The sequence below is a fragment of the Coregonus clupeaformis genome, unplaced genomic scaffold (genome assembly GCF_020615455.1).
Source record: "Coregonus clupeaformis isolate EN_2021a unplaced genomic scaffold, ASM2061545v1 scaf1732, whole genome shotgun sequence".
Classification (NCBI taxonomy): Eukaryota; Metazoa; Chordata; class Actinopteri; order Salmoniformes; family Salmonidae; genus Coregonus; species Coregonus clupeaformis.
This window is the reverse complement of record NW_025535186.1, coordinates 49,850-73,108: the sequence shown is the minus strand read 5'-3', so window position 1 is coordinate 73,108 and position 23,259 is coordinate 49,850. Positions and strand designations below refer to the sequence as shown.

At 45.3% G+C, this 23,259-nt stretch overlaps 1 protein-coding gene across 1 annotated transcript in view; it reads right to left on the bottom strand.

The window, feature by feature from the left end:
* LOC123487491 (disintegrin and metalloproteinase domain-containing protein 9-like) overlaps positions 1 to 23,259 on the bottom strand; it is a 49,467-nt gene that overhangs the window by 13,970 nt on the left and 12,238 nt on the right. Inside the window, exons 5-16 of the mRNA XM_045218700.1 lie at positions 22,327 to 22,403; positions 20,933 to 21,125; positions 20,722 to 20,784; positions 20,295 to 20,366; positions 18,825 to 18,994; positions 14,562 to 14,652; positions 9,664 to 9,794; positions 6,518 to 6,689; positions 2,233 to 2,258; positions 2,169 to 2,193; positions 1,737 to 1,932; positions 1,476 to 1,584 (exon numbers count right to left, since the gene is read on the bottom strand). Coding sequence (XP_045074635.1) covers positions 1,476 to 1,584; positions 1,737 to 1,932; positions 2,169 to 2,193; positions 2,233 to 2,258; positions 6,518 to 6,689; positions 9,664 to 9,794; positions 14,562 to 14,652; positions 18,825 to 18,994; positions 20,295 to 20,366; positions 20,722 to 20,784; positions 20,933 to 21,125; positions 22,327 to 22,403 — 1,325 coding nt within the window. The remainder of the gene's footprint in view (positions 1 to 1,475; positions 1,585 to 1,736; positions 1,933 to 2,168; positions 2,194 to 2,232; positions 2,259 to 6,517; positions 6,690 to 9,663; positions 9,795 to 14,561; positions 14,653 to 18,824; positions 18,995 to 20,294; positions 20,367 to 20,721; positions 20,785 to 20,932; positions 21,126 to 22,326; positions 22,404 to 23,259) is intronic.

Genomic DNA, 23,259 nt, shown 5'->3' with positions numbered 1-23,259 from the left:
GGGACGGCATCAGCAGTAACTCTATACTCAGCCCGTTTCTGGTTCTATACTCAGCCTGTTTCTGGTTCTATACTCAGCCCGTTTCTGGTTCTATACTCAGTCTGTTTCTGGTTCTATACTCAGCCCGTTTCTGGTTCTATACTCAGTCTGTTTCTGTTTCTATACTCAGCCCGTTTCTGGTTCTATACTCAGCCTGTTTCTGGTTCTATACTCAGCCTGTTTCTGGTTCTATACTCAGCCTGTTTCTGGTTCTATACTCAGCCTGTTTCTGGTTCTAACTCAGCCCGTTTCTGGTTCTATACTCAGCCCGTTTCTGGTTCTATACTCAGTCTGTTTCTGGTTCTATACTCAGCCCGTTTCTGGTTCTATACTCAGCCCGTTTCTATTCTCAGCCCGTTTCTGGTTCTATACTCAGTCTGTTTCTGGTTCTATACTCAGCCCGTTTCTGGTTCTATACTCAGCCCCGTTTCTATTCTCAGCCCGTTTCTGGTTCTATACTCAATTCCTATACTCAGGCGTTTCTGGTTCAATTGTCAGTCTGTTTCTGTTTCTATACTCAGCCCGTTTCTATACTCAGCCCGTTTCCTATACTCAGCCCGTTTCGGTTTCTATACTCAGGCCGTTTCTATACTCAGCCCGTTTCCTATACTTGGTCTGTTTCTATACTCAGCCCGTTTCTGTTTCTATACTCAGCCCGTTTCCTATACTCAGCCCGTTTCTGTTTCTGTTCCTATACTCAGCCCGTTTCTATTCTCAGCCCGTTTCTGGTTCTATACTCAGTCTGTTTCTGGTTCTATACTCAGCCCGTTTCTGGTTCTATACTCAGCCCGTTTCTGGTTCTATACTCAGCCCGTTTCTATTCTCAGCCCGTTTCTGGTTCTATACTCTGGCCGTTTCTATACTCAGTCTGGTTCTGGTTCTATACTCAGCCCGTTTCTGGTTCTATACTCAGCCCGTTTCTGGTTCTATACTCAGCCCGTTTCTATTCTCAGCCCGTTTCTGGTTCTATACTCAGCCCGTTTCTGGTTCTATACTCAGCCCGTTTCTGGTTCTATACTCAGCCCGTTTCTATTCTCAGCCCGTTTCTGGTTCTATATTTAATTCCTATACTCAGGCCGTTTCTGGTTCAATTGTCAGTCTGTTTCTGTTTCTATACTCAGCCCGTTTCTATACTCAGCCCGTTTCCTATACTCAGCCCGTTTCGGTTTCTATACTCAGGCCGTTTCTATACTCAGCCCGTTTCCTATACTTGGTCTGTTTCTATACTCAGCCCGTTTCTGTTTCTATACTCAGCCCGTTTCCTATACTCAGCCCGTTTCTGTTTCTGTTCCTATACTCAGCCCGTTTCTGTTTTCTATACTCAGCCCGTTTTCCTATACAATATGACAAATATAAATTCACTAAGACAAAATAAATAAAATATTTCTTATCTTACTTTTAATTATGAATGCTGATAACAAATTCTGAGCACTTACGTCGAGCTACATTTCACATAGTTCCCTGACGATGTCATTCCACAGTTCCCAAACGTATCCCCCTTTAGATTAGCAGTCTGAAAGCAGACATCTGCTGCCTTTCTTGCACCTGGAAATAAAATAATCAAAAGATATACATTTCAGACAAAGAAATAAAAGTATTAACTGCCAGACACAAGGTGACAGTACTTTCTTGTTCGTTTAAAAAGGCCAATGCAGTCATGTCAGATATACCGGTATTCATTTTGTACAATAGCCTACCTTCTTCAAAGAGAAATTTGCATTGGTAGTCGTAGGTCTGGCAGCGGCCCTCGTAACAGTACGCTGCGTCATTCTCACAGGGAAGCCCGTCCATGATATAGAAGTCAGAGGGACAGAAGGCTGTGGAGCCGTTGCAGTATTCTGGGAGGTCACATGTGTTGACAGATCCCCTGCACGGTGTCCCTGACACGCTGATCTGAAATTGGAGAGAAATTAGGCCGGAGAAACGTTATTAATAATTTTTCAAAATCGGTTGACGGATCCATCATTGCATTAAAAAGTTGAAACCTCCCAAACATTTCTGACAAACAGCGCAACACAATCCTAGGCCCTCCCCCAACAAACGACTCTAATTGAAAATCATTGATTTGCTGTCAGGTTTGGGAGCATCCTAATCCATACAGTTTAGAAGACAGACAGCAGCCGACTAACCTTGCAGTCCTTGCAGCAGCTTCCCCTGAGCGCAGGCCGATCCCCAGGTCAACTTACAGGTGGCGCGTCACAGCACTTATTGGTACACTCCTGCAACATTGGCAAGATTAGCAAATTTAGGCATGACACGCCAACAACTAATTCTGAACCTACACATCCATGCATAACTGACCAAATTATAAAACAAATCCTTAAAGTGAGTGTGGAAGAGCTGAAAAAAAAAAGATTGTTGTCTATCAACAATGATAAAAGCTACCTGGGTCTGACATCTTGGATGGAAAATTACTGAAGATGATAGCGGACCGATATTGCCACTCCTATTTGCCATATCTTCAATCTAAGCCTGCAGGAAAGTGTGTGCCCTCAGGCCTGGAGGAAGCGAAAGTAATTCCACTACCAAAGAATAGCAAAGCAACTTTTATCGGCTCAAACAGCCGACCAATCAGCCTGTTACCAACCCTTAGTAAAGGGGCCATTTCTTTGGGGGACCAAATACAATGCTATTTCACAGTTAACAGACTTTCAGCACGATAATAGGGAAGGATATTCAACAAGCACAACACTGACTGATGACTGGCTGAGAGAAATTGATGATAAAAAAGATTGTGGGAGCTGTTCTGTTAGTCTTCAGTGCAGCTTCTGACATTATCAATCATAATCTGCTGCTGGAAAAACGTATGTGTTATGGCTTTACACCCCCTGCTGTGGATAAAGGGTTACCTGTCTAACAGAACACAGAGGGTGTTCTTTAATGGAAGCCTCTCCAACATAATCCAGGTAGAATCAGGAATTCCCCAGGGCAGCTGTCTAGGCCCCTTACTTTTTTCAATCTTTCCTAATGACCTGCCACTGGCTCTGAGTAAAGCCAGTTTGTCTATGTATGCTGATGACTCAACACTATACACGTCAGCTACTACAGCGACTGAAATCACTGCAACACTTAAAGAGCTGCAGTCAGTTTAAGAATGGGTGGCAAGAAATAAGCTGGTCCTAAATATTTAAAAAACTAAAAGCATTGTATTTGGGACCAATCATTCACTAAACACTAAACCTCAACTAAATCCTGTAATTAATAATGTGGAATTTGAGCAAGCTGAGGAGACTAAACTGCATGGAGTAACCCTGGGTTGTAAAATGTAATTGTCAAAACATATTGATGAAACAGTAGCTAAGATGTCCATAATAAAAGTGCTGCTCTGCTTTCTTGACATTGCTATCAACAGGGCAGGTCCTACAGGCCCTAGTTTTGTGGTACCTGGACTACTGTTCAGTCCTGTGGTCAGGTGCCACAAAGAGGGACTTGGGAAATTACAATTGGCCCAGAACAGGGCAGCACGGCTGGCCCTTAAATTACACGGAGAGCTAACATTATTAATATGCATGTCAATCTCTCCTGGCTCAAAGTGGAGGAGAGATTCACTTCATCACTACTTGTATTTGTGAGAAGTATTTGACATGCTGAATGCACTGAGCTGTCTGTTTAAACTACTGGCACACAGCTCGGACACCCATGCATACCCGACAAGACATGCCACCAGAGGTCTCTTCACAGTCCCCAAGTCCAGAACAGACTATGGGAGCGCACAGTACTACATAGAGCCATGACTACATGGAACTCTATTCCACATCAACTCATTCAAGCAGTAGAATCAGATATTTTTTTTTTTAAACCAGATAAAACTACACCTTATGGAACAGCCGGGACTGTGAAGAGACACACACACAGACACAGACACACATAAGACACGTACACAAGGATAGATATGTGATAGAGTAGTGGCCTGAGGGAACACACTTAATGTCTTGTGAAATCGGTTGTAATTGTATATAACTGCCTTAATTTTGTTGGACCAAGTACAGTAGCTGCTGCCTTGGCAGGAACTAATGGGGGATCCATAATAAACCCCAGGAAGAGTCCGCTGCCTTGGCAGGAACTAATGGGGATCCATAATAAACCCCAGGAAGAGTAACTGCTGCCTTGGCAGGAACTAATGGGGATCCATAATAAACCCCAGGAAGAGAAGCTGCTGCCTTGGCAGGAACTAATGGGGATCCATAACAAACCCCAGGAAGAGAAGCTGCTGCCTTGGCAGGAACTAATGGGGATCCATAATAAACCCCAGGAAGAGTAGCTGCTGCCTTGACAGGAACTAATGGGGATCCATAATAAACCCCAGGAAGAGTAGCTGCTGCCTTGGCAGGAACTAATGGGGATCCATAATAAACCCCAGGAAGAGTAGCTGCTGCCTTGGCAGGAACTAATGGGGATCCATAATAAACCCCAGGAAGACTAGATGCTGCCTTGACTCCAGTATCTATGCTGCAATAGTCTATGTGCCGGGGGGCTGGGGTCAGTCTGTTATATCTGGTGTTATTCTCCTGTCTTATCTGGTGTCCTGTATGAATTTAAGTATGCTCCCTCTAATTCTCCCTCTCTCTCTCTCTCCCTCCCGGAGGACCTGAACCCTAGGACCATGCCTCAGGACTACCTGGCCTGATGACTCCCTGGCTGTCCCCAGTCCACCTGGTCGTGCTGCTGCTCCAGTTTCAACTGTTCTGCCTGCGACTATGGAACCCTGACCTGTTCACTGGACGTGCTGCCTTGTCCCAGAACTGCTGTTTTCAACTCTCTCTCTCTACCGCACCTGCTATTTCAACCTCTAAATGCCCGGCTATGAAAAGCCAAGTGACATTTACTCCTGAGGTACTGACCTGTTGCAACCTCTACATTTGACATTTTAGTCATTTAGCAGACGCTCTTATCCAGACCGACTTACAGTTAGTGAGTGCAATTCTTTTTTTTTTTTCATACTGGTCCCCGTGGGAATCGAACCCACAACCCTGGCGTTGCAAGCGCCATGCTCTACCAACTGAACTACACAGGACTACAACCACTGTGATTATTATTTTACCCTGCTGGTCATCTATGAAGAGTAGCTACTGCCTTGTCAGGAACTAATGGGGATCCATAATAAACCCCAGGAAGAGTAGCTGCTGCCTTGGCAGGAACTAATGGGGATCCATAATAAACCCCCAGGAAGAGTAGCTGCTGCCTTGGCAGGAACTAATGGGGATCCATAATAAACCCCAGGAAGAGTAGCTGCTGCCTTGGCAGAAACTAATGGGGATCCATAATAAACCCCAGGAAGAGTAGCTGCTGCCTTGGCAGGAACTAATGGGGATCCATAATAAACCCCAGGAAGAGTAGCTGCTCCTTGGCAGGAACTAATGGGGATCCATAATAAACCCCAGGAAGAGTAGCTGCTGCCTTGACAGGAACTAATGGGGATCCATAATAAACCCCAGGAAGAGTAGCTGCTGCCTTGACAGGAACTAATGGGGATCCATAATAAACCCCAGGAAGAGTAGCTGCTGCCTTGACAAGAAACTAATGGGGATCCATAATAAACCCCAGGAAGAGTAGCTGCTGCCTTGGCAGGAACTAATGGGGATCCATAATAAACCCCAGGAAGAGTAGCTGCTGCCTTGGCAGGAACTAATGGGGATCCATAATAAACCCCAGGAAGAGTAGCTGCTGCCTTGTCAGGAACTAATGGGGATCCCTAATATACCCCAGGAAGAGTAGCTGCTGCCTTGGCAGGAACTAATGGGGATCCATAATAAACCCCAGGAAGAGTAGCTGCTGCCTTGGCAGGAACTAATGGGGATCCATAATAAACCCCAGGAAGAGTAGCTGCTGCCTTGGCAGGAACTAATGGGGATCCATAATAAACCCCAGGAAGAGTAGCTGCTGCCTTGGCAGGAACTAATGGGGATCCATAATGAATCCAAAACACCAAACAACACTCAGCCAAAGCTCCCATTAACACAACAGCTTCGTAATAATATAAAGCAATTAATCATGAATCAATTATACATATCAATCAATGTGTCAATGAATCAACAAATCAAGCATTATAGAAAGCCATTCAATAGGTAACTTATTCCCACTAGTATGGTGAGGCACCATGGCCTATTGTTATTGTCGACAGACAGACAGACAGACAGGTAGTCAGACAGACAGGTAGTCAGACAGACAGACAGAGACAGACAGGCAGACAGACAGGTAGTCAGACAGACAGGCAGACAGACAGAGACAGACAGGCAGACAGACAGGTAGTCAGACAGACAGGTAGTCAGACAGAGACAGACAGGCAGACAGACAGGTAGTCAGACAGACAGGCAGACAGACAGACAGACAGGCAGACAGACAGGTAGTCAGACAGACAGGTAGTCAGACAGAGACAGACAGGCAGACAGGCAGACAGACAGGTAGTCAGACAGACAGGCAGACAGACAGGCAGACAGACAGGCAGACAGACAGGCAGACAGACAGAGACAGACAGTACCTGGGGTGTTCCACAGTCGCACGCCTCTCCTTCCTCCAACATGCCGTTGCCACACTTAGCAACAGAGATGACGTTTGACTGGGAGGGCTGGTTCAGCAGACACATCCCTCCGCCACGCAGGACCAGACGCTCAAAGTCAGAGGCACTACAGCCACTGAAGAGGGTGGATCCACTGGGAGGAGAAGACATCTAACAATGCTGTACATGCATACTATAGAAATGGAATCATTCAATCATTTACAAAATCAATGGCTTTATTTCTATCAGACATCCACTTATCAATTTGACCAACAGTATGTGGACACCCGCTCGTCAAACATCTCATTCCAGAATCATGGGCATTAATATGGAGTTGGTCCCCCTCCTTTGCTGCCATAACAGCCTCCACTCTTCTGCTTTCCACTAGATGTTGGAACATTGCTGGACTTGCTTCCATTCAGCCACAAGAGCATTAGTGAGGTCGGCACTGATTTTGGGCGATTAGGCCTGGCTCACAGTCGGCGTTCCAATTAATTCCAAAGGTGTTCGATGGGGTTGAGGTCAGGGCTCTGTGCAGGCCAGTCAAGTTCTTCCACACCGATCTCGACAAACCATTTCTGTATGGACCTCGGTTTGTGCACGGGGGCATTGTCATGCTGAAACAGGAAAGGGCCTTCCCCAAACTGTTGCCACAAAGTTGGAAGCACAGAATCGTCTAGAATGCCATTGTATGCTGTAGTGTTAAGATTTCCCTTCACTGGAACTAAGGGGCCTGAACCATGAAAAACAGCCCCAGACCATTATTCCTCCTCCACCAAACTTTATAGTATGCATTGGGGCAGGTAGCGTTCTCCTGGCATCCGCTCCTGTCCGTCAGACTGCCAGATGGTGAACCGTTTTCACTGCTCCAGAGTCCAATGGCGGCGAGCTTTACACCACTCCAGCTGATGCTTGGCGTCGCGCATGTTGATCTTAGGCTTGTGTGCGGCTGCTCGGCCATGGAAACCCATTTCATGAAGCTCCCGACGAACAGTTCTTGTGCTGACGTTGCTTCCAGAGGCAGTTTGGAACTCGGTAGTGAGTGTTGCAACCGAGGACAGACGATTTTTACCTCTACGCGCTTCAGCACTCGCCGGTCCCGTTCTGTGAGCTTGTGTGACCTACAACTTCACGGCTGAGTCGTTGTTGCTCCTAGATGTTTCCACTTCACAATAACAGCACTTACAGTTGACCGGGGCAGCTCTAGCAGGGCAGAATTTTGACAAACTGACATGCCGGAAAGGTAGCATCCTATGACGGTGCCACGTTGAAAGTCACTGAGCTCTTCAGTAAGGCCATTCTACTGCCATTGTTTGTCTATGGAGATTGCATGGCTGTGTGATCAATTATTATTTTTTTCAGCCACACCCGTTGCTGACATAGCCAAATCCACTAATTTGAAGGGGTGTCCACATACTTTTCTGTATATATACAGTACCAGTCAAAAGTTTGGATACACCTACTCATTCAAGGGTTTTTCTTTATTGTTACTATTTTCTACATTGTAGAATAATAGTGAAGACATCAAAACTATGAAATAACACATATGGAATCATGTAGTAACCAAAAAAGTGATAAACAAATGAAAATATATTTTATATTTGAGAGTATTCAAATAGCCACCCTTTGCCTTGATGACAGCTTTGCACACTCTTGGCATTCTCTCAACCAGCTTCATGAGGTGGTCACCTGGAACGCATTTCAATTAACAGGTGTGCCTTCTTAAAAAGTTCATTTGTGGAATTCCTTTCCTTCTTAATGCGTTTGAGCCAATCAATTGTGTTGTGACAAGGTAGGGGGAATACAGAAGATAGTCCAATTTGGTAAAAGACCAAGTCCATATTATGGCAAGAGCAGCTCAAATAAGCATAGAGAAAGCGACAGTCCATCATTACTTTAAGACATGAAGGTCAGTCAATGTGGAACATTTCAAGAACTTTTAAAGTTTCTTCAAGTGCAGTCGCTAAAACCATCAAGCGCTATGATGAAACTGGCTCTCATGAGGACCGCCACAGGAAAGGAAGACCCAGAGTTACTTCTGCTGCAGAGGATAAGTTAATTAGTTACCAGCCTCAGATTGCAGCCCAAATAAATGCTTCACAGAGTTAAAGTCCCAGACAAATGTCAACATCAACTGTTCAGAGTGGACTGTGTAATCAGGCCTTCATGGTCAAATTGATGCAAAGAAACCACTACTAAAGGACACCAATAAGAAGAAGAGACCTGCTTGGGCCAAGAAACACGAGAAATGGACATTAGACCAGTGGAAATGTGTCCTTTGGTCTAGAGTCCAAATTTGAGATTTTTTGTTCCAACCGCTGTGTCTTTGTGAGACGCGGTGTGGGTGAACGGATGATCTCCGCATGTGTATTTCCCACCGTAAAGCATGGAGGAGGAGGTGTGATGGTGTGGGGGTGCTTTGCCGGTGACACCGTCTGTGATGTATTTAGAATTCAAGGCACACTTAACCAGCATGGCTACCACAGCATTCTGCAGCGATACGCCATCCCATCTGGTTTGGGCTTAGTGGGACTATTATTTGTTTTTCAACAGGACAATGACCCAACACACCTCCAGGCTGTGTAAGGGCTATTTGACGAAGAAGGAGAGTGATGGAGTGCTGCATCAGATGACCTGGCCTCCACAATCACCCGACCTCAACCCAATTGAGATGGTTTGGGATGAGTGAAGGAAAAGCAGCCAACAAGTGCTCAGCATATGTGGGAACTCCTTCAAGGCTGTTGGAAAAGCATTCCAGGTGAAGCTGGTTGAGAGAATGCCAAGAGTGTGCAAAGGGTGGCTATTTGAAGAATCTGAAATATATATATTTTTTAAATTGTTAACACTTTTTTGGTTACTACATGATTCCATGTGTTATTTCATAGTTGAGGTCTTCACTACTATTCTACAATGTAAAAAAATAAAAAAATAAAGAAAAACCCTTGAATGAGTAGGTGTGTCCAAACAGTGTTGACCAATACAGTGGCAACTTCACATCTAATATAGTTCAACAAACAGGTTGAATAGCAGATGGCCTCTTAAAAAGACAATGCAAAGGGGGAAAAAAAAGGGGTCAAATAAAAGGAGAACGTTGGTTTAGTGTGTGGTGATGACAGGACTTTACTTACGATGCCGTGGCAGCCATGACACAGCTCCCTCCATTACAGGTGCAGCGGCCGTCATCGTGATTCATGCCCAGGTTATGGCCCATCTCGTGGGCCACTACAGTGGAGACGTAGCCCAGATTGTCGCCACCATACTGGAGAAAACATTCAGTGGAAGACACACACACCGCTGCTCATATAGGTTTCATATTTGGAATCGTTCAAAGTGTATAAGAAGAAATTATGATTTAAACCAAAAGCACAAAAAGGAGTTTAAAATACTCTGAATACCATAACGACAAACAGGGAGCCTTTGGAACCTGGTATTACACAGAGCGCTGCACATTACAATACAAAGGAGAATCTGTGGAATGCCACAGACGCTGTGCTTCGTCACTGTGGACTGGTCTGTGGTCAACCACCGCATTCTTATTGGCAGACTAAATAGCCTTGGTTTCTCAAATGACTGCCTCGCCTGGTTCACCAACTACTTCTCAGATAGAGTTCAGTGTTCAAATCGGAGGGCCTGTTGTCTGGACCTATGGCAGTCTCTATGGGGGTGCCACAGGGTTCAATTCTTGGGCCGACACTTTTCTCCGTGTATATCAATGATGTCGCTCTTGCTGCTGGTGACTCTCAGATCCACCTCTACGCAGACGACACCATTTTGTATACATCTGGCCCTTCATTGGACACTGTGTGTAACAAACCTCCAAACGAGCTTCAATGCCATACAACAATCCTTCAGTAGCCTTCAACTGCTCTTAAACACTAGTAAAACTAAATGCATGCTTTTCAATCGACGCTGCTAGCACCCGCCCACCCGACTAGAATCACCACTCTCGACGGGTCAGACCTAGAGTATGTGGACAACTACAAATATCTAGGTGTCTGGTTAGACTGTAAACTCAACTTCCAGACTCACATAAATAATCTCCAATCCAAAGTTAAATCTAGAATCGGCTTCCTATTTCGCAACAAAGCCTCCTTCACTCATGCTGCCAAACATGCCCTCGTAAAACTGACTATCCTACCGATCCTTGACTTTGCGATGTCATTTACAAAATAGCCTCCAACACTCTACTCAGCAAATTGGATGTAGTCTATCACAGTGCCATCCGTTTTGTCTCCAAAGCCCCATACACTACCCACCACTGTGACCTGTACGCTCTTGTTGGCTGGTCCTCACTACATGTTCGTCAGTCAAACCCACTGGCTCCAGGCCATCTATAAATCACTGCTAGGCAAATCCCGCCTTATCTTAGCTCATTGGTCACCATAGCAGCACCCACCCGTAGTCTGCGCTCCAGCAGGTATATCTCACTGGTCATTCCCAAAGCCAACACCTCCTTTGGCCGCCATTCCTTCCAGTTCTCTGCTGCCAATGACTGGAACGAATTGCAAAAATCTCTGAAGCTGGAGACTCTTATCTCCCTCAATAACTTTAAGCATCAGTTGTCAGAGCACCTTACCGATCACTGCACCTGTACACAGCCCATCTGAAATTAGCCCACCCAACTACCTCATCCCTATATTGTTATTTATTTTGCTCTTTTGCACCCCAGTATCTCTATTTGCACATAATCTCTTGCACATCTAGCATTCCAGTGTTAATACTATTGTAATTATTCTGCACTATAGCCTATTTATTGCCTTACCTCCATAACTTGCTACATTTGCACACACTGTATATATATTTTCTGTTGTATTTCTGACTTTATGTTTTTTTTACCCCATATGTAACTCTGTGTTGTTTTTAATCGCACTGCTTTGCTTTATCTTGGCCAGGTCGCAGTTGTAAATGAGAACCTGTTCTCAACTGGCTTACCTGGTTAAATAAAGGTGAAATAAAATAAATAAATAAAAAAGACGCTGTTCTTCGTCACTGCGGACTGGTCTGTGGAGTGCCACAGATGCTGTTCTTCGTCACTGCGGACTGGTCTGTGGAATGCCACAGACGCTGTGCTTCGTCACTGTGGACTGGTCTGTGGAATGCCACAGACGCTGTTCTTCGTCACTGTGGACTGGTCTGTGGAATGCTACAGACACTGTGCTTCGTCACTGTGGACTGGTCTGTGGAGTGCCACAGACGCTGTGCTTCGTCACTGTGGACTGGTCTGTGGAATGCCACAGACGCTGTAGCTTCTCACTGTGGACTGGTCTGTGGAATGCCACAGACGCTGTTCTTCGTCACTGTGGACTGGTCTGTGGAATGCCACAGACGCTGTTCTTCGTCACTGTGGACTGGTCTGTGGAATGCCACAGACGCTGCTCTTCGTCACTGTGGACTGGTCTGTGGAATGCCACAGACGCTGTTCTTCGTCACTGTGGACTGGTCTGTGGAATGCCACAGACGCTGTTCTTCGTCACTGTGGACTGGTCTGTGGAATGCCACAGACGCTGTTCTTCGTCACTGTGGACTGGTCTGTGGAATGCCACAGACGCTGCTCTTCGATCACTGTGGACTGGTCTGTGGAATGCCACAGACGCTGTTCTTCGTCACTGTGGACTGGTCTGTGGAATGCCACAGACGCTGTTCTTCGTCACTGCGGACTGGTCTGTGGAATGCCACAGACGCTGTTCTTCGTCACTGTGGACTGGTCTGTGGAATGCCACAGACGCTGTTCTTCGTCACTGTGGACTGGTCTTGCCTGTTACATCTGTGTAGCCGTTTGACTCCTGTGTTATTCATGAGCTGCATCCCAAATGGTACCCTATTGCTTTTATAGTGCACTACTTTAGATCAAGGCTCTGGTCAAAAGTAGTGTCATTAAAAGGGAATATGGGTGTCATTTGGGAAGCAACCATGGTGTGTCTGAGAACAAACTGCACTATTGTCTTCCGACATCAGAGTGACTCATGAATAATCTAGACCTATCAGGTGGCTGACATGACCTCACAAATGCTAACAACCACAACGTCAGATGGTACTAGCTGGCTAGCTGTTACAAGGATTAGTCTGCTAGGTGTTAGGGTCCTGTCTCTGGCTAGCTGTTACAAGGATTAGTCTGCTAGGTGTTAGGGTCCTGTCTCTGGCTAGCTGTTACAAGGATTAGTCTGCTAGGTGTTAGGGTCCTGTCTCTCGGCTAGCTGTTACAAGGATTAGTCTGCTAGGTGTTAGGGTCCTGTCTCTGGCTAGCTGTTACAAGGATTAGTCTGCTAGGTGTTAGGGTCCTGTCTCTGGCTAGCTGTTACAAGGATTAGTCTGCTAGGTGTTAGGGTCCTGTCTCTGGCTAGCTGTTACAAGGGATTAGTCTGCTAGGTGTTTGGGGTCCTGTCTCTGGCTCGGTGTTACAAGGATTAGTCTGCTAGGTGTTAGGGTCCTGTCTCTGGCTAGCTGTTACAAGGATTAGTCTGCTAGGTGTTAGGGTCCTGTCTCTGGCTAGCTGTTACAAGGATTAGTCTGCTAGGTGTTAGGGTCCTGTCTCTCGGCTAGCTGTTACAAGGATTAGTCTGCTAGGGTGTTAGGGTCCTGTCTCTGGCTCGGTGTTACAAGGATTAGTCTGCTAGGTGTTAGGGTCCTGTCTCTGGCTAGCTGTTACAAGGATTAGTCTGCTAGGTGTTAGGGTCCTGTCTCTGGCTCGGTGTTACAAGGATTAGTCTGCTAGGTGTTAGGGTCCTGTCTCTGGCTAGCTGTTACAAGGATTAGTCTGCTAGGTGTTAGGGTCCTGTCTCTGGCTAGCTGTTACAAGGATTAGTCTGCTAGGTGTTAGGGTCCTGTCTCTGGCTAGCTGTTACAAGGATTAGTCTGCTAGGTGTTAGTCTACTAGGTGTTAGAACAAAACCACTACGCCACAAAGGAAGCCTTTTCATTGGTTTCTTTGGACTACAGTAATTTCAATGTAGACTTAGATTGCGCCCCCCCCCCCCAAAAGCAAAAAAACGAATAATAATAATAGTAGTAGTAGTAGTAGTAGTAGTAGTAGTAGTAGTAGTAGTAGTAGTAGTAGTAGTAATAGTAGTAATAGTAGTAGCAGTAGTAGTAGTATTAGTAGTAGTAGTAGTGGGTAGTAGTAGTAGCAGTAGTAGTAGTAGTAGCGGCAGTGCATTTTCCTTTTCTTTCACAGTGAGGTCGAAATAACACTGAAAATTATGATAATGCTCTTTTAGTGTAAGATTATTATTTTTAAAAAATTATGCCTGGAATTTCAGCCTGGTTAGGTGGGATGGAGCTTTTGGCCCACAGCATGACATCACAATCTGATCTGATTATTCTGACCAATGACCAGTCATCTTTTATTTGCATATGTATCCTCCTACTTTGAAAGGGTAAGCGGGGTAGGCTCTAGAGTCCAGACGATCCTATCCACCAGTCAGGGCTGTGAAATAACATCTGTATCAACACGCCCACACAATCAGAACGAGTATTTCAATGGCAAAAGGAGGATCTGGGAAATAAATCATGAAAAATAAATGTGGAGTTCTTTTCATGAAATAAAACAGTTATTTATTAGACATACAGTGATGATTTAAAAATACCATTAAAAAGACTGCATGGGAGCTTTAAACTCAAACTACCTGCGGGGGCTGCCTTGAATGGGCGTATCCGTCCCGCAGGCATCGAGTTTGAAACATGCTTTTGAGGAGACAGATTTTCAGGATGTCTCATGGTCTGACAAACACCACTCTAGCTCTGTCACCTTTCACCTCAGATGTGGAAGTGCGACATCGGTGGATGTGGTGGATCAAGATGCATCCAATGCAAAAAACACAGATATCTCTATCTTAAACCGGCACGTTTCTATGGGGATTTTTTTATTATTACGCTAATTGAGTTTCCGTAGGGACATCGACCTTAGGGGGTTAAACTCAGACTACCCGCGGGCTGCATTGAATGGGCGTATCCAGCCCGCGGGCCTCGAGTTTTGAAACATGCTTTATGTGTTAGTCTGATACAAGGGTAAGTTGTACTGTCTACTAACCACATTGATTCCTCCAGCGGTGGCCGCAGAACACACGGTGCCCACGAACGCCATGCCCAGGACCCCTCCCGCATACGCACCCGCCCGACCACTGGGAAACAAAGACAGAATAAAAAAACAAAAAAACATTACAGGATAAAACAAAGCTGATCAACTAACAGACCGCTGGGAAAACCAAGAGAAAACATGTCAGACATTACAGGACAAGTATCGTAGCTGTAGATCAACTTACATCACAGAAAATCAGTGGTGTAAAGTAATTCAGTAGTTTTTTTGGGGTATCTGTACTTTACTTTTTATATTTTTGACAACTTTTACCTTTACTTCACTACATTCCTAAAGAAAATAATGTACTTTTTACTCCATACGTTTTCCCTGACACCCAAAAGTGCTCGTTACATTTTGAATGCTTAGCAGGACAAGAAAATGGTCCAATTCACACTTATCAAGAGAACATCCCTGGTCATCTCTACTACCTCTGATCTGGCGGACTCACTAAACACAACTGCTTTGTTTCTGAATGATGTCTGAGGGTTGGAGTGTTGCCCCTGGCTATCCGCAAATTTAAAAAAAAACATGAACAATTGTGCTAACTGGTTTGCTTAATATAAAGGACTTTGAAATGATTTATACTTTTACTTTTGACACTAAAGTACATTTTTGCAATGACATTTACTTTTGATACTTAAGTATATTTAAAACCAAATAATTTTTGACTTTTACTCAAGTAGTATTTTACTGGAGTGACTTTCACTTTTACTTGAGTCATTTCCTGTTAAAAGGTTTCTTTTACTTTTACTCAAGTATGACAACTGGGTACTTTTTCACACCACTGCAGAAAAATACATGACAACTTTCCATCAGTCTACACTACAGTCCACTTCCATTACAGAGTATAATGTAACTCTGGGCGTGGAAGCCAGTTCCACTGCTGTATAATGTAACTCTGGGCGTGGAAGCCAGTTCCACTGCTGTATAATGTAACTCTGGGCGTGGAAGCCAGTTCCACTGCTGTATAATGTAACTCTGGGCGTGGAAGCCAGTTCCACTGCTGTATAATGTAACTCTGGGCGTGGAAGCCAGTTCCACTGCTGTATAATGTAACTCTGGGCGTGGAAGCCAGTTCCACTGCTGTATAATGTAACTCTGGGCGTGGAAGCCAGTTCCACTGCTGTATAATGTAACTCTGGGCGTGGAAGCCAGTTCCACTGCTGTATAATGTAACTCTGGGCGTGGAAGCCAGTTCCACTGCTGTATAATGTAACTCTGGGCGTGGAAGCCAGTTCCACTGCTGTATAATGTAACTCTGGGCGTGGAAGCCAGTTCCACTGCTGTATAATGTAACTCTGGGCGTGGAAGCCCAGTTCCACTGCTGTATAATGTAACTCTGGGCGTGGAAGCCAGTTCCACTGCTGTATAATGTAACTCTGGGCGTGGAAGCCAGTTCCACTGCTGTATAATGTAACTCTGGGCGTGGAAGCCAGTTCCACTGCTGTATAATGTAACTCTGGGCGTGGAAGCCAATTCCACTGCTGTATAATGTAACTCTGGGCGTGGAAGCCAGTTCCACTGCTGTATAATGTAACTCTGGGCGTGGAAGCCAGTTCCACTGCTGTAGAATGTAACTCTGGGCGTGGAAGCCAGTTCCACTGCTGTATAATGTAACTCTGGGCGTGGAAGCCAGTTCCACTGCTGTATAATGTAACTCTGGGCGTGGAAGCCAGTTCCACTGCTGTATAATGTAACTCTGGGCGTGGAAGCCAGTTCCACTGCTGTATAATGTAACTCTGGGCGTGGAAGCCAGTTCCACTGCTGTATAATGTAACTCTGGGCGTGGAAGCCAGTTCCACTGCTGTATAATGTAACTCTGGCGTGGAAGCCAGTTCCACTGCTGTATAATGTAACTCTGGGCGTGGAAGCCAGTTCCACTGCTGTATAATGTAACTCTGGGCGTGGAAGCCAGTTCCACTGCTGTATAATGTAACTCTGGGCGTGGAAGCCAGTTCCACTGCTGTATAATGTAACTCTTGGCGTGGAAGCCAGTTCCACTGCTGTATAATGTAACTCTGGGCGTGGAAGCCAGTTCCACTGCTGTATAATGTAACTCTGGGCGTGGAAGCCAGTTCCACTGCTGTATAATGTAACTCTGGGCGTGGAAGCCAGTTCCACTGCTGTATAATGTAACTCTGGGCGTGGAAGCCAGTTCCACTGCTGTATAATGTAACTCTGGCGTGGAAGCCAGTTCCACTGCTGTATAATGTAACTCTGGGCGTGGAAGCCAGTTCCACTGCTGTATAATGTAACTCTGGGCGTGGAAGCCAGTTCCACTGCTGTATAATGTAACTCTGGGCGTGGAAGCCAGTTCCACTGCTGTATAATGTAACTCTGGGCGTGGAAGCCAGTTCCACTGCTGTATAATGTAACTCTGGGCGTGGAAGCCAATTCCACTGCTGTATAATGTAACTCTGGGCGTGGGAAGCCAGTTCCACTGCTGTATAATGTAACTCTGGGCGTGGAAGCCAGTTCCACTGCTGTATAATGTAACTCTGGGCGTGGAAGCCAGTTCCACTGCTGTATAATGTAACTCTGGGCGTGGAAACCAGTTCCACTGCTGTATAATGTAACTCTGGGCGTGGAAGCCAGTTCCACTGCTGTATAATGTAACTCTGGGCGTGGAAGCCAGTTCCACTGCTGTATAATGTAACTCTGGGCGTGAAGCCAGTTCCACTGCTGTATAATGTAACTCTGGGCGTGGAAGCCAGTTCCACTGCTGTATAATGTAACTCTGGGCGTGGAAGCCAGTTCCACTGCTGTATAATGTAACTCTGGGCGTGGAAGCCAGTTCCACTGCTGTATAATGTAACTCTGGGCGTGGAAGCCAGTTCCACTGCTGTATAATGTAACTCTGGGCGTGGAAGCCAGTTCCACTGCTGTATAATGTAACTCTGGGCGTGGAAGCCAGTTCCACTGCTGTATAATGTAACTCTGGGCGTGGAAGCCAGTTCCACTGCTGTATAATGTAACTCTGGGCGTGGAAGCCAGTTCCACTGCTGTATAATGTCAACTCTGGGCGTGGAAGCCAATTCCACTGCTGTATAATGTAACTCTGGGCGTGGAAGCCAGTTCCACTGCTGTATAATGTAACTCTGGGCGTGGAAGCCAGTTCCACTGCTGTATAATGTAACTCTGGGCGTGGAAGCCAGTTCCACTGCTGTATAATGTAACTCTGGGCGTGGAAGCCAGTTCCACTGCTGTATAATGTAACTCTGGGCGTGGAAGCCAGTTCCACTGCTGTATAATGTAACTCTGGGCGTGGAAGCCAGTTCCACTGCTGTATAATGTAACTCTGGGCGTGGAAGCCAGTTCCACTGCTGTATAATGTAACTCTGGGCGTGGAAGCCAGTTCCACTGCTGTATAATGTAACTCTGGGCGTGGAAGCCAGTTCCACTGCTGTATAATGTAACTCTGGGCGTGGAAGCCAGTTCCACTGCTGTATAATGTAACTCTGGGCGTGGAAGCCAATTCCACTGCTGTATAATGTAACTCTGGGCGTGGAAGCCAGTTCCACTGCTGTATAATGTAACTCTGGGCGTGGAAGCCAGTTCCACTGCTTTAGCTCATTGTTCCTGTACTGAGTTCAACCTGGGACATCAGGGTCGGTGCAATTCATTATCAGATAGGAGAGAACCAGCAGTAGTCCGGACCTCGTAGGGCTTAAGATGATTGGGTAATCGGGACACAATTGAAACATTTATCAACTAGTCATTGCTATGCATCGGCTGGAGACAAACTGCTCAGTATTAGATGAATAATAATAATAATAATATGCCATTTAGCAGACGCTTTTATCCAAAGCGACTTACAGTAATGCGTGCATACATTTTTGTGTATGGGTGGTCCCGGGGATCGAACCCACTACCCTGGCGTTACAAGCGCCGTGCTCTACCAGCTGAGCTACAGAGGACCACACGCTAGTCGGTGGTCAGATGCTAAATCACAGACCAGCGGTATTCAAATCTTTAAATGGAACAAAATAAAAAGGAGAAAATGTCAATAAATGTACTGACATATGCAAATATCTAATACAATAGAATATGCCACTTAGCAGACTGTCTTTTCAAAGCCACGTACATACTATAGTGACTGTATGCATTTTTTTAGTATGTGTACATGTGATCGCTACGGGAATCGAACCCACGACCTAGCTAGCGCCATTCTCTTACGAACTGAGCCACACAGAACCCATACGTCTCTCCACTCACACAATGAGCTGCGCGTCGTCATGCCTGATCCGGGGTAGCAGCTCCGTCGCCCTCCACTTGACGAAACGTCCCAACACTTCCCCCGCGGAGCCTTCCACACTAAAGGGGTTGGCTTCCTTAAAGATCTCCAGGCCGACCAACACCACGCGGATGTTCAGCTTCTTATAGTACTGTAGATGGATAGAGAAAAACATACAAAAAGACATCAGTTTATGCTAATTATTTATGGCCACACAGCCACATAATCTAGTACCCTCAAATTCAAATCTGGACCTGGAAGCGGACCTGTTGCACCCTCTACAACCACTGTGATTATTATTTGACCCTGCTGGTCATCTATAAACGTTTGAACATCTTGAAGAACGATCTGGCCTTAATGGCCATGTACTCTTATAATCTCCACCCGGCACAGCCAGAAGAGGACTGGCCACCCCTCAGAGCCTGGTTCCTCTCCAGGTTTCTTCCTAGGTTGCTTCCTTTTCTAGGGAGTTTTTCCTAGCCACCGTGCTTCTACATCTGCATTTAAGTCATTTAGCAGACGCTCTTATCCAGAGCCACTTACAAATTGGATCTGCATTGCTTGCTGTTTGGGATTTTAGGCTGGGTTTCTGTATAAAGCACTTTGTGACATCTGCGGTTGTGAAAAAGGGCTTTATGAATAAATACATTTGATTGTCTAGTACCTTCAAATTCAAATCTGGACCTGGAAGCCACTTATTTAATTGTTCCCCTCTAATCAGGGACTGAGTTAGACCTGTGCCACCAGGTGGGTGATATTAATGATCAGGTAAAACAGACAACCAGCAGTGGGCCGTACGTCCCAGGGAGAACAGACAACCAGCAGTAGTCCGTACGTCCCAGGGAGAACAGACAACCAGCAGTAGTCCGTACGTCCCAGGGAGAACAGACAACCAGCAGTGGGCCGTACGTCCCAGGGAGAACAGACAACCAGCAGTGGGCCGTACGTCCCAGGGAGAACAGACAACCAGCAGTGGGCCGTACGTCCCAGGGAGAACAGACAACCAGCAGTGGGCCGTACGTCCCAGGGAGAACAGACAACCAGCAGTGGGCCGTACGTCCCAGGGAGAACAGACAACCAGCAGTATTCCGTACGTCCCAGGGAGAACAGACAACCAGCAGTGGGCCGTACGTCCCAGGGAGAACAGACAACCAGCAGTGGGCCGTACGTCCCAGGGAGAACAGACAACCAGCAGTGGGCCGTACGTCCCAGGGAGAACAGACAACCAGCAGTATTCCGTACGTCCCAGGGAGAACAGACAACCAGCAGTGGGCCGTACGTCCCAGGGTAACATTTGAACAACCCCTTGGTCTAGTACTTTCTCTTGTTTCTCCTGAGTGAAGAGCTCATTGTAGCCGTAGGTCTCAATGAGGACGAAGAAAGTACGTTTCGGTGTAACAATGTTTGTTCGCTTGAGACTGAGTAGCGAGAGAGGGAAATAAGTTTGTCACCCCATCCAGCAGATTGGCTAGTTCCACCATCTCCTGTCGCACCGCTGTCTCGTTCTTCTTCTTGTAGGTATACTGGTGAGAAACAGCAGAACTCAGTCAGTTGATGATCATGTAGGAATACATTCTAATATAACCCATTAGAGTATCATTAACTCACGATTACACATTAGGCAAGTGGTTTTGAAACCTATCCTCGGGGACCCCCCCAGACGTTTTCACAATTTAGTCGTAGCCCTGAGCCATCTCACCTGATTGACCTAGGTGAAGGGCTTGGTGATTAAGTTGACAAGTTGAATCAGGTGAGCTAGCTGTGGAATAGAAATGCATGGAACGGCTGGGGGTCGGCTTGGGGTCCCAGAGGAGAGGTTGGAACACCCTATACAAGTTACACATCATCTATAAAATTGACAAATAGTAAGTATTTTACCCTGAGAAAGTCAGCAACCAACACCAACTCGACATATCTGGTCTGAGGTAAATTACGTTTTCTCTGTTATGAAGAAATGAGAGAAAGTCCTTAGTGAGACTAGTACATCCATTCGCGTGTGTTTAGTCTGGACAGTCATCAGAACATTCACCCTGAATACACTTTAATATCTGTTATGTTCTGCTATGCTGTGTAATAGAAACATCCCAACCCGTAAAAGTGCCGTCATGGAGAGGGAGGGGTCGAAGGGTGAGTGACTCTCAGTGTGCGACGTCTCATTGGTCACTCCGCAGACAAAGGGCTCTGATTGGCTGTGCTCCAGGCGGTAGAGGAGGTGCTCATTATTTGTCGACTGCTTGACTGGTTCAAGCCCATAACTCTGGTTGCCAAGGAGAATGACACCCCTAAAAAGAAGCAGATAAATTTAAATCAATGCTGACAAATTACTTTATTCACAGAACATCAATGGTTTAACAGCATTTCCTCCCATCAAGCTGAAGTCAGCCAATAAAAGTGAAAGACAGGGAAACTCAGGATAAATGGTTCGACAAACCAGGAAACCATTATGAAAGGACTGGAGAACTTCCTTGTTAAGAGGAATTTAAAGCCCTCTCATGAGAACAATGAATGTGGAATACAACACAACCCTATTTACAGGTCTACAAACACAAAAGCATGTGGTCCTCTGTAGCTCAGTTGGTAGAGCATTGGCGCTTGCAACGCCAGGGTAGTGGGTTCAATCCCCGGGACCACCCATACGTAAAAATGTATGCACACATGACTGTAAGTCGCTTTGGATAAATGGCATATTATTATTATTGTTATCATATAAGACTGACCTGAGGTCAGCAGGTACTGAGGATTATTATTATTATATATAAGTGAATGAGAGACTGACCTGAGGTCAGCAGGTACTGAGGTTTAGTATTATTATATATAAGTGAATGAGAGACTGACCTGAGGTCAGCAGGTACTGAGGTTTAGTATTATTATATATAAGTGAATGAGAGACTGACCTGAGGTCAGCAGGAACTGAGGATTAGTATTATTATATATAAGTGAATGAGAGACTGACCTGAGGTCAGCAGGAACTGAGGATTAGTATTATTATATATAAGTGAATGAGAGACTGACCTGAGGTCAGCAGGAACTGAGGATTAGTATTATTATATATAAGTGAATGAGAGACTGACCTGAGGTCAGCAGGAACTGAGGATTAGTATTATTATATATAAGTGAATGAGAGACTGACCTGAGGTCAGCAGGAACTGAGGTTTAGTATTATTATATATAAGTGAATGAGAGACTGACCTGAGGTCAGCAGGAACTGAGGATTAGTATTATTATATATAGTGAATGAGAGACTGACCTGAGGTCAGCAGGAACTGAGGATTAGTATTATTATATATAAGTGAATGAGAGACTGACCTGAGGTCAGCAGGTACTGAGGTTTAGTATTATTATATATAAGTGAATGAGAGACTGACCTGAGGTCAGCAGGAACTGAGGATTAGTATTATTATATATAAGTGAATGAGAGACTGACCTGAGGTCAGCAGGAACTGAGGATTAGTATTATTATATATAAGTGAATGAGAGACTGACCTGAGACCTGAGCAGGTGCTGAGGGCGACCAGAGAGTCTTCATGATCCTCCACGTCACCATGGTAATAACAATGGACCTGCAACACACGTCACCATGGTAATAACAATGGACCTGCAACACACGTCACCATGGTAATAACAATGGACCTGCAACACACGTCACCATGGTAATAACAATGGACCTGCAACACACGTCACCATGGTAATAACAATGGACCTGCAACACACGTCACCATGGTAATAACAATGGACCTGCAACACACGTCACCATGGTAATAACAATGGACCTGCAACACACGTCACCATGGTAATAACAATGGACCTGCAACACACGTCACCATGGTAATAACAATGGACCTGCAACACACGTCACCATGGTAATAACAATGGACCTGCAACACACGTCACCATGGTAATAACAATGGACCTGCAACACACGTCACCATGGTAATAACAATGGACCTGCAACACACGTCACCATGTGACAGGCAGCTATACACAGGCATGTAATTCAAACAAGAGCAGCCATGTGGAAATATTATGTATGTATGTATGTATGTATGTATGTATGTATGTATGTATGTATGTATGTATGCATGTATATGTACAGTACCAGTCAAAAGTTTGGACACATCTACTCATTCAAGGGTTTTTCTTTATTTAAAAAAATTATCTGAGTAGGTGTGTCTAAACTTTTGACTGGTACTGTATATATATATATTAGGGCTGTCAAATGATTAAAATTTTTAATCAAATTAATCAGAATTTTCAGTGGATTAATCATGATTAATCACTATTTGCAATTACACCTGAATCCTAACCATTTTTTTTCTGAAATGCATACCAAAAGATAAATAACAGGACACAGATACATAATTTTCATATTATGTCTGTTTATTAACACAGCCAAATAATGGTGTTTTAAATCAAGCT